Source organism: Sciurus vulgaris (genome assembly GCF_902686455.1).
Source record: "Sciurus vulgaris genome assembly, chromosome: 3".
Lineage (NCBI taxonomy): Eukaryota > Metazoa > Chordata > Mammalia > Rodentia > Sciuridae > Sciurus > Sciurus vulgaris.
In genome coordinates this window covers 154,333,195-154,345,334 of record NC_136463.1, presented here as the reverse complement: position 1 = coordinate 154,345,334, position 12,140 = coordinate 154,333,195, and the positions used below count along the sequence as shown (strand labels likewise).

The window sequence follows — 12,140 nt, the reverse complement described above, 5'->3', positions numbered from 1 at the left end:
AAAAACAATAGAATCATGAAAAAGCATAAGACTTAAAAGAGGAATCTTTTTTATACTCCCATGTAATAATATGATTTGGAAACATTTGAGAGTAATGCGGACCTGGAGGGTTTTTGGAGAAAAAGCCCCTTCACTTGAGCAGTCTGTAAGAAAAGCATTGTATCTTCCATAGTGAGCCAGGTCTTAGATATGTGTGGTGAGGCAGTTAAGTGTAGATTTGTTTGTAAACCATGGAAGTAGCATTTTTTCTGGGAATAAAGGTAACCATGGATTGGGTGGGTGTGGAGAGCAGACTGTCCTGTTTTGGGTCACTTCATGATGTACAGACCAATAGTTCTCAGACCGTGCCTAAGTTTGCGTTACTCCATTATAAAGCAGTAGTTTGCCATAAGCTATTCCATTTTGAGGTTAAGTGCTGAGGTGGAATGATTCCACACCTTGTTTGTACAAGTAAACAACCACCATCTGCCTAGTATAACATATGCTACAAATTGGATAAATAAATTAACCATGCTAATAGAGATGACCTCCTGTGAACTTTTCAAATTAATCAGAAGTATATGGATGCATGAGCATATTGAACTCATATTGGAAAAACCAGGTCCATGAGCTTATTGAACACACCAGATCACCGAATGAAGCAACCCCTCACTTAGGACCCATAAAAGAAGGAACACCCTGAGACTGGACACTAGCACCCTGATCCCATCACCTGGTCACTCGTCATGAGCCTTGCCCAGGAAAATCACTACAATGACAGTGGTGTAGCTTGTGAATTTGTTGTTATTCAATAAATTCTGACATTTTGGAAAGAAATAAGCATTTTTGGTCCATGTTAATGACATAGCTCATTCATGATAGTGGTGTAACTCAGGACATCAGAAATGGGTACAGATAGTGAACAACAATACCAAGATATACCTGGTTTAAAAGAGCACAGCAGTTCTCAGGGGAGAAGCAAGGTATTCAGTCCTGTTGGGAGTCAGATCATGTAGATTTATGTTTAAGTAACCCCTTACAAAGATTATAAGTGTAATAGTGGTTGATCTAAAACTTGTAAAAAGGGGAACTGTTATCAAAAACATTTGTGTCCAAAATATAAGATATTAACATTTATTTCTATTCCATATACTCAAAATTTTTTCTTCTTTTGAACATTCATTATGTTTGCATTTTAGCTATTAGTTTCATATATACATTTGAAAAATCTTTACCTGATTCTTTTACTGTTTTAGCTAATATACAGGAAAAATAGATGAGTAATTCTACATTGAAGAATTTTATTATTACTTTTTTCTAGAAAGGGTGCTTTACTGAAGAATTACAGATAATGAATAAAAATACAGTAAGAATTTTACTGAAACTTCCTAAGTTTTGTGTGCATGGAACATTCTCTTAGCTGTTTATAGAACTTTATTCTGTTATTGTTTGTATTCTATATCTTTTTGTTCTTTATTACCCTAACAATTACTTGAATTAGTAAATTATATTTAACTAACAGTTACTTGTGTGTGTAAATGTAATTAAATATAAATTAGTAAAATATAATTAAATATAAAGGACAATGTTTGCTCACAAAATTTTCACCCCCATATTTTTTTAAAGTTGCTATCTTACTGTTAAATTGTGAAAGAAAAATCAGAAATCCTCAGGTGAGGACATAGAGTGGCCCTGGCTACTGCTTGGACTGCAGAGCCTCAGGAACCTCCGGCTGCACTGAGGGAGGATTGTGTTTCGCCTCAGGGAGTTTCTGAAGAGCTGTTCTCAGTGCTTATTTTGTTATTCAGTACTTAAAAATTGTTAACTTGATTATTTGATCTTCTATTCCAAGAGACTTCTACGGTCTCATGGCCAAAACAGGGGCAAGGAACACAAGGTTATCTCCTCTGACATCTTTCTTCATTTCACACATAAGCAACCTGGGGTTCAGAGGGGTGAGATCACTTGTCTAAATCAAAATTTTATCTGAAATTGGGAGTGGAGATGAGAGGAATGTGAGTAAATCATTTACATATGTGTATATGAACATTTATTTATGCCAGTATTTTAGCCTACTAACAATTCTATTGACATTTTCTATACTTTTATCACACAGGATTATTTAACTCTAACATGAAAGATTTTAACATTTCAGGAAATAGATTCTTCTATAGGCGCACCTTGTGTAAATGTTGTGAATCTGGACATTCATACTTGGTTTTTTTCTAACTTTTGTGAAGTAAAAATATCACTTGCTATCACTTTTCTAGTAAAATATCATTCTGATCAAACAATAAAATAAATTTGCCATGTTTAGTTTATCTGTAGGTTGGAAGTGGAATTTATGTTCTCCTATGGAAATTTTGGTTATGGATTTTCACATCAGGTTAGTTGCCCTCTTTAAAAAAATATTCTATTTTAACTCTTCAATCAGATCATTCTCTTTTGAGCCTCTGTTTTTTCCAGTTTAACAAATTCTTCAAAATTAGTATTTTGCTGGGTTTGGTGGTTCATGCCTGTAATCCCAGCAGCTTGGGAGACTGAGGCAGGAGGATCGCAGGTTTGAAACCAGACTCAGCAATTTAGAGAGAGGCTTTAAGCAACTTAGAGAGACGCTGTGTCAAAATAAAAAATAAAAAAGGCCTGGGGAATAGGGCTTAGTGAATAAGTGCCTTTAAACCGTGGTATCAAAATAAATAAGTTTTTTTTAAAAAGAATGCTGCCCTACTTTCTGCCCTTGAGGTGTATGGAATTCTCTTCAGCCTAAAAGCAAGAGCCTTTACCATTATTTCCTTGTACATTTTTAGATGTATCTTTAATATTAGAATGTCTTTATTACAAAACTTGCTTTTGTGTTGTACCTACAACACATGTTTATGTAATTAAAATTGAAAAACAAAAGTATTTTAGTATTCAAGAAATGAGTGTAAAGTTTTACACCTAAAATACTAAAAATGGACTTATTAATAATGTTATTCAGATAATGCTGTGTACTTTGATCTTTCCCCCATGGTCGTTTTTTCAATTTCTGTTGTTTAAACTTTTTTGATTCATCAAGAGAGTAATATACTGAGAGAAGATAGCTTCTTGCCTCTTCAAATTCACTACCATATAGCCATATTTGTGTACTAACCTGTATTCTTTTCTTTTGATATGTTATTAGATTAGATTCCTTAGAAAGAAAATTATTGTTCAAAACAATGACCTTGTTAAGGAATTATTCTAGAAAAGTTATACTAATATATACGCTCACCAACTGTTTGAAAGAACTCTTGATATCCCTGAGTATTATCACAGTTTTGGGACATTTAAAAAAATCCATAGTCCCTTTAATGCTGCTGTTAAATAGGGGGATTTGAGGCCTATATTTCACTATTTTTTAATAGTCTTGTTTTTAAATTAGTAATTTAAATTCGTAATGTGGGAACATCAGTCTCATTGACTAAGTATTTGGCAATATTAACTGAGAAACTCCTATAATATTTTTAAAAATTTTGCTTATGATATATCACAATGATCTTTAATGCATTTTGAAAAAGAAGTAAACAACATACAAATGAAAACTGCAAGGAACAAGGTTTTCTTTTCTACTTTGATTTTTCTTTCTTTTTCTTCTGTTTTCTTACAATGAATTAGGCCATATAGGAACCCTTAATAATTCAGATCTTTTGATGATAGTCATAGTTTATGAGCACCAACTTCAGAAATTGGGTTTGAGTCCAGATAAAAACATAACGTGTAATCCCAGCTATGCTTAAGGGATAGATACTTTTCATATAAAACTGAGCAAGTACTCTTTTATATATGTGGAATTCACTAAAAACAAGGAACAAAGATACCCATATGGAAAAGAATGGGTTATATCATAAAAATTCAGCTGATTTTATGTCTGGGAACTATTTGGTTATCCTTCTGTATCATGATACAGTAAAAAGAACACCATAGTCGAAGGGAGAAAAGGCTATGTTCACATCCTGGCTCTCACACTTATTGTATAATCTTGAACCAACTACTAATCTCTGGTATCAACTGTAAAATAGGCAGTTACCTACCTCATTGGTTTACTGAGAGGATTGAATAAGATTGAAGCTATAAAAAGGTTGGCAAATATTTACTACCCCCAAAAGTTAGTTCCTTTCTTCATTCCTTTTCTCCTTATATTGTCACTTAAGGACTCTCTCGTAGTCATGGGGGATTAGTAACAATAGAATAAGTTGTAACTAAATAGTGTTAAAATATAATTACATTTTTCTTCAGTTAAAACCTCTTCAAAAAATTATTGAGCCATCTATGTTTATGAATATTGCACCACCTCCGGAAAGACGAGATCCCATGACGTAAGTGTTTTAAGTCTCATTAATAATATGGTCAGATCATGTGACACTTAAAAAATCTGACAGAGCAGTTTAGTTATCTTAAGAAGTCCTGAAAATATGACCAGGATAGGCTAGAATCCAAGGTAAAGGAAACACTGAATTGTCTTGTTTAATAAGGTGGGAGAGTATTTTAATTTCTGGATATAGCCTTGGAGAAAGGAGGTGAGAAGATCTAGAGTCAAGAAAGAGAGAAGAGAGGGAGCCTCCTTCATACCTGAAGGAGAAGGAGGAGAGACTTAATGAGAAAAGTTGTCTAGTGAGAGACTCCTTTTTGGGAAGAGAAACTGGGAACTTTTAAGATCAGCGTGTCTAGTAGTTGTCAGTTTTCTGCTCTGCAGTATAGTAATGTTACCTCCACCTCCATAATGCTCCAATTGTTACTTCCATGTCAACAGTAAAAAGTCATGGTAAAAAAACATCAATAGCAAAATGAAAGTAATTTAAAATAAAATATGCCAATCTATCTTGAAATTTCAACAACAAAAATAAATTGAAGAAAAACGAACACCTGAGAAAGCATTTTAAACTTAAGTATTATCCAAGAATAAGAAGTGGAAAAAGTATGAATGGTATTTAGGGAATTAGATACAGGATGCAGTTGTTTTCTGAATGCCTATTTTCCTATAGTCACACCAGTATTGTGTATTAAAAATATATATCACCTATTTGATATTGGTGATTTGTGAAAATAATAAAGTTTTAGTTTTTCCTTTATTTATTGATTCAGTAAGCATTTACTGAATGTCTGCTATATCACACAGATACTGAAACTACAAAGATAATGAGATCTGGTCCCTGACCTCAATCTCATGGTTTAATGCAAAGATAATAGGAAAAAAATTGTGATAACTAGGATTACAATGAAGACAGGATAAGAACCCTTCTAGAGCTAAACATAAAGAACCACAGGACAGCCAATGCGCTTTTAATTCTCAGAGGAGTTGGAAAGTATTATCAAGTAAGGCTCCAAAAGAGGAAGTGTTTGAGGTGAGATTTGAAAAAAAAAATAAGATATATTGAGCTGATTTCAGAGGGGTATGGGAACACATTCTCCAAAGAGGGCACATACATAAGACTATAATGTATTGGAGTAGCTAGTTGTGAGTGGATAGCAAGTGGTCAGCTGTGAGTAGCTAAGAGCACAGGAGCAAGTAGGGGAACAATGTGAGAGCTAGAGGAATAGGCATAAGAATTCCACCTATGCTGGGTGGTGCACTCCTGTAATCCCACAGCTTGGGATACTAAGACAGGAGGATTGTGAGTTCAAGGCCAGCCTCAACAACTTAACAAGGCTCTAAGTAACTCAGCAAGACTCTGTCTCTAAATAAAATACAGAAAAGAACTGGGGATGTAGCTCAGTGATTAAGCACCCCTTGATTTAATCCCAGTCCAAAAAAAAGGAATATAGGCTTTAGAGCCAGACTGATTGGGCTCCAGTACTAGCTATATGACTTTGGGCAAGTAACCTAGGTACTTAATTCTTTATTTATTGAATATTTGGTCTGTGCAGAGACATATGGCTTAGAGACTGACAGGATTATTGTGATATTAACTAGGTGATGAGTCTAGTTGCAGCTGTGGTACCAGTTTTAGTATAATTGTTTGAGTAAACCAGCCCATCCTTTGGTAGCTGGTATACAGCTATAGATCTAGCAAAGGCTTTTTCCTCCATACTTGTTAATAAGACCATTAGAATCAGTTTGCTTTTAGCTGGCAAGGGGAGCACTACACCTTCACTTTGCTGTCTCAGAGGTATATCAGCTCTCCAGCCCTAGGTCATAATTTAGTTTCCAGGGATCTTGATCAACTTTTCCTTCTGTGAGATCTCATATTGGCCTATTACATTGGTGAAATTTTGCTGATTGGCCCTAGTGAACAAGAAGTAGCAACTACCCTAGGTTTATTGATGAGACATTTTCACATCAGAGAGTGGGAAATAAATATGACAAAAATTCAGGAGCCTTCTACCTCAGTGAAATTTCTAAGGGCCAGTGATATTGGGCATGTCAAAATATCCCTTCTAAGGAGATTGTTGCATCTGGCCCCTCCTACAACCAAAAAGGAGACATAATACCTAGTGGGCCAATTTGGATTTAGAGATACCCTGTTCCTCATTTGGGCATATTACTATGGCCCATTTACTGAGTGACCAAAAAAACTGTTAGTTTTGCATGGAACCTGGAGCAAGAGAAGGCTATGCAACAGTTCCAGGCTGCTGTGCCAGCTGCTCTGCCACTTGGACCATATGATGCAACAGATGTAGTGGTACAATACATGTCAGTGATAGATGGAGACCATATGTTTGGAGATTTTAGCAAGCCCCTACAGATGAATCATGGAATGGGCCTTTAGCATTTTGGAACAAAGCCCTGTCACCTCCTGCAGAGAACTACTCTGCTTTTCAGAAATAGTTCCAGCCTATTACTGGACCTTAATGGAGACTGAACAGCTTAACCACAGGCTACCAAGTTACCATGCAACCTGAGCTGTCATCATTAACTTGGTTGTCTGATCCACTAAGCCATAGAGTGGGCATTGCACAGTGATACTTCATCATCAAATGGAAATGGCATTATGTGATCGGACCCAATCTTACCCTGGATACAGATCTGTCTTCCCTACATGCAGTGCTTCTGACAGAACTATATGAACTTAAAAGATGCGGTTTCCACCATCATGGTATTCCACACAGCATTGTTCTAATGAAGGAACTTACTTCATAGCAAACAAAGTACAGCATTGTTTCTGTGATCATGAAATTTGTTGGTCTTCCCATGTTCCCTGCCATCCTGGAGCATCTGGATTAACAGTGGAATGACCTTTTGAAGACTTAGTTACAGCACCAACTGGGTGGCACTTACAAGTCTGGGGCAAGATTCTTTAGAAGGATGTCTGTGCTCTGACTCAGTGACTGATATATATTGCTTTTTCTCCCATAGCCAGGATTCATGCCTGGGTTCATGAATAAGGTGTGGAAATGGAAGTTATGCTACTCAGTGTTATCCATGGGCATCCAGTAGCAAAATTCTTGCTCCTGTTCATGCAACCTTATCCTCCACTGACCTAAAAGTCTTAGTTCTAAGGGGCCTAGGAAACAATGATTCCACAGAACTGGATGTTAATACTACTATCTAGCCACTTTGGGCTCCTCATGCCTCTTCATCAGCATGCAAAGAAGGGAATTACTGCACTGGTAGGTAATTGATGTGGTGCTATTATTTCCTGAACCAGAGAATTTTGAGGAAACAGCATATTTAGAGAAGAGGAAAAATGGTGAGTTCTGTTTTGGACATGCCGAGTTTAAGGTGCTTACCAGTATGCATAGTACAGTTTAAGAATCTGAGCTTTATTGTCAAAGAAACTGTGTTCAGATGTTAGCTTTGCCATTTCTCAGTGATAAGACTTTGGGGTAGTTGTTTAATCTCTTTAAACCTAGCTTTTTATATGTAAAGTAGAATCTAATGATTTTCATCTCAGGCATTTGCTGTGAAAACCAAATGAGATATTATACACAGTCATATGAACCACGGTGTCTTGCACACAACATATTCCATAGAATTAATAGATTTAAAGATTGGGAAACAGAGATTTGACTGTAAATATTGGAAGAGAGGTCTGGGTTCGAATATTTTCTATTTTTCTTTCTTTAGGTCCTCTCCTTTCCCCCTTGCTGCTCATGATCTTAGTAGGAAGCATAGTCAAGTGAGCAGGAAGCATAGTCAAGTGAGCACTTCTCGCAGCATTTCTGACTTTTTCTTATCTCTGTATTCTGATGGCTCAAGGAAGATAGTGAAGCTGAATAAAAGAGAGAAGGTTTCAAAAGTGATAGCTACCACTGATTTTAGAAGTGCACTTTGGTATAATACCAATATTTAACTTTATTACTTTTTTTTTTCCCAGAAATGTTATAATACCACGGCCAGTAGAATATCCAGCATTTTTATCCCCAGATCTGAATGTTACTGTTGGGGTTCCACCTGTTTCTAAGGAGTCCCACCAGAAACCTGCTGTGCGACTTGAAAAACTTGAGCAACAACCTGGGGAAAGGTAAAAAGCACAAAAGTTTTCATTTATTTATGTATTGTTTGTGTCATAGGTTAATTTCTTCCTTTGAGACATGGGCTTGGTACAGGTCCAGCCACATTCATTGTGCTATTTCATGGATTCATGAATTATTTCTTATCAAGTTTAGATGTTTTATTTTAAGAAATGTCAGTTTATAGCAAGAAAAGAGTTGAAAATTCATTCATAATGAAGAAGGCATAGTATTTACTCTCGTCACTCAATGCTGTGTTCCATGTTCCATAGTCTCTTGTTCTTTTCTGCATTTCTTATCCTCTTTTCTCTATGCTCTATGTCTAGATATTTTCTTCTGACTTATATTCTAGTTCACTGGTTCTTCTTTGTTTCTAACCTGCTGTTAAGCCAGTTGAATTCTTTATTTCAGTTACTTTCTATTTATGGAATGTCCATTTATTTCTATAGTTTCTATTTATCTTCCCAAACCCCTAGCCTTGTCTTCTAACTCCTTAAACATTTAGTTGTGTCAGTCAGCTCAGACCACTATAAAACAAGTATCAGAGAGTAGGTGGATAAAACCATGTACACTTATTTTTCATAGTCCTAGAAATTAGAAAGTCCATAATCAAGGTGCTAACTGATTTGGTTCCTGCTGAGGGCCCTGTTCCTCGTTTGCAAATGGTCACCTTCTTGCTGTTCCATCGCAGAGTGGTGAGAGGGGGTTATATAATTTCTCTTGTGTTTCTTCTTATATGAGCACTAATTTCATTTATGAAATCACTTATGAGAGGATTACCTCCCAAAGGTCCTACCTCCAAATATCATTACTTAGGGGATTAGAGCGTCAACATATGAATTTGGGTTGGGGGCACAAAGTACAGGAATTATTGCTATTTTAATGTTAAGATCTGAGAACTCCATTTCTGAATCTCCTATAATTATATTCCAAATGTTGGTTTTTTTTTTTTTTATTTTTTATTTTTTTTTTTATTTTTATTTTTTTTTATTTTGAGATGGGTTCTTGCTAAGTTGCCAAGTTACTGAGGCTGGCTTTGAACTTGCAATCCTCCTGCCTCAGCCTCCTGAGCCTTTGGGATTATAGGTGTGTGCCACTGTGCCTGGAAAATCTTACATTCTTATAGGCCTAGTTGTGCTTATTGGGTGCCAGACACTGTAGTTGAAAATTTGTAGAACTAATTCGAGGCTCTTGACTACATATTACTATAGAGAAGGTATTAATTTGCATCTGGCAACCAGTTAGGCAAGGAGTACAGGAAATTCCCAGATCACTTTAATGCAGTTAAGATCAAGACTGAAATGATTTGAAGCTGGTCTTAAGTTCCTGTGATGATTAGTCTTTTGCTGGTTTACTCTTACTCCTAGTGACAGAACTGGAATTAGTAGTAGGAAAGCCAACCAAGTCATGATATTTAAAGAAGCTAGACAAAATGTATTTTTCAATTTTGTTAGAAAGCCTTAATGAGGGCCAGGCATGCTGGTGCATGCCTGTAATCCCAGAGACTTGGGAGGCTGAGGCAGGAAGATCACAGGTTCGAGGAAAGCCTCAGCAACTTAGTAAGACTCTAAGCAACTTAAAGAGACCCTGCCTCAAAATAAAAAATAAATAATGTTGGGGATATGGCTCAGTGATAAAGCACTCCTGGGTTAAATCCCAGTACCAAAAGAAAAAAAGAAAAAAAATCAATGAGTTATAGAGGCAGTGAGGGTTTACAGATCCAAGGTTCCATAAAGAAAGCAGGCCCAGAGATATCGAGCCACATTTGGTGCCATTTTTTTTTTTCCCCAAGGCATTTCTTGTGACCAAGGGGGTAAGAACTGAGTCAAGCTTTGAGATAGATATATGATGATGAGAGAACAAAAAACAGAGTTCAGGCTTGCCAGAGATGAGAAACCCAGACCTTCAGTTGGATCCCAAAGGGCTATAATATATTTTGTCTAGCTTTTTTTGTTGTGTAGTGAGAGAGTTGATCTGATAATTTATCAGAACTGATCAACCTTTAAAAGTGTGAATACAGTTGTTACATTAATAAATTAATTCATTACATGAACTGAATGACCAAAGAGAACCTTCATCCTCTAATCCAATATTTCATTTGTTTAACAAATACGTATTTGATATCTAATTGTACCAGGCATTAGTTTAGGTACCAGATAGTCAGTGGTATGTTTTCAAAAACATAATATTTTTCCTCAAAGAACTTAAGAATCTATTGGGTAAAGACAGAAGAAAGTGAACAATTATATATGTGAAATTATAAATTAAGAAATTAAGTATGAAGGTATCAAAAGAATGGTATAAAAATGAAGGAGGGAATTGATTTTTATAAGAATTGTCAGGGAAAACATTTAGGCAACATTAAAGGAAAAAAGGAGTTAGCATTCCCCAAAACCAGAGGTAGGAAGTTACTCTGTGAACATGTGAGAGAGCCTTAAGATAAGAAAAAGCTTGGCATGTGCCTAGATTAGGAAGGAAGCCATTGTGGCTGGAGTAGAAAGCAGAGAGTAGATGGAGATAAGATAAGTGGAGACCAGATTGCTGCATCCTGCGTGGCCATTAATTCAGAAAAGCAGTGAGGGGTGATGGGGGATTAGAAAAGACAGACAGACAGACAGAAAGAAAAGGCTGAGACCAGATGGATCATTACACCATGATGGAGATAAAATGATCCACAAGTAGCTTGGCATGTTTATTATACAGGTTTTAACATCAAAAGAATTATTTTGTGAGAAAATTTCTTCAAAGCATACAAGATGAAGGATAAACCTCTGGGCAGCCCAATTATAATTATCAACTAGTGCTCATAATTCTTTACCCCCCTCAGCTGGCATCTGGACTCAGGGTCAAGACTGATAGTCCTGTGGCAAGCACGGAAACTCCTTTGAACAGGGCGTCACCATAGCAACTGTGCAGTCTCAACTTGTGCCTTTGCACCAGTAGTTCCCAGTTCAGGCATGCTCTTGTTGCTGGACACTCAGAGACTGATTCAAGTCACTGCTCCTGACACCAGATTATTCAGAGTTTGCAGAATATAATCAGTAATTTGTATTAGGTGCTAAGAGAAATAGGAAACCGTTCTTTTTAATAGTATCTTTCTTATACTTGATATGTACAAAATAGTCTATAATATTCATGCATTATATATAGCATAATGTAATACAACCAACTAATATAGCTTAACCTAGACTCTAAACCATTGTGAATAATTTGTATGTGTTTATGAGTCCTCTTCCCCTCTCATTCTTCTACCTATTCCCCAGTTTAATTACTTACATGAATTTGTTTTTGCTTCTTGCCTTTTGAAAACATTTTTTAAACATTTCATATGTAGGATGTTTAAATAATTATTATTTGATTTTGCCTACATCACTCACTATTATGTCTCCAAGATTCATCCATTCTTTTGCATGGCATTTGTGAGTATACTACACTTAAAGTTTCATTTGTTTACTAATGGTTATTAGATATATTAGCTTTCTGTTGTCTCACAGCATGACAAACTTAGTTGTTTAAAGCAACACCCATTTATTTTCTCACAGAAGGTGAGTCTGGACAAAATATCTTCCCAAGACTGAAATTGATTGCTGTTGATTGGCTGCATGATCATTTGGAGGGAACTTCTTTCAAATTCCTGCAGGTTTTTGGGCAGAATTCAATTCCTGTGCTTGTAGGATTTAGGGCCTCATTTTCTTGCTGGCTCTTAGCTTGTAGAAGTCACCCTCAGATCCTAGTCACATGACTAGCAC

At 36.1% G+C, this 12,140-nt stretch overlaps 1 protein-coding gene across 1 annotated transcript in view; it reads left to right on the top strand.

The window, feature by feature from the left end:
* C2CD6 (C2 calcium dependent domain containing 6) overlaps positions 1-12,140 on the top strand; it is a gene marked incomplete at both ends in the record, with an annotated part of 101,203 nt that overhangs the window by 56,082 nt on the left and 32,981 nt on the right. Inside the window, 4 exons of the mRNA XM_079130395.1 lie at positions 1,301-1,345; positions 2,297-2,365; positions 4,237-4,316; positions 8,256-8,402. Of these exons, the coding sequence (XP_078986521.1) occupies positions 1,301-1,345; positions 2,297-2,365; positions 4,237-4,316; positions 8,256-8,402 (341 nt within the window). The remainder of the gene's footprint in view (positions 1-1,300; positions 1,346-2,296; positions 2,366-4,236; positions 4,317-8,255; positions 8,403-12,140) is intronic.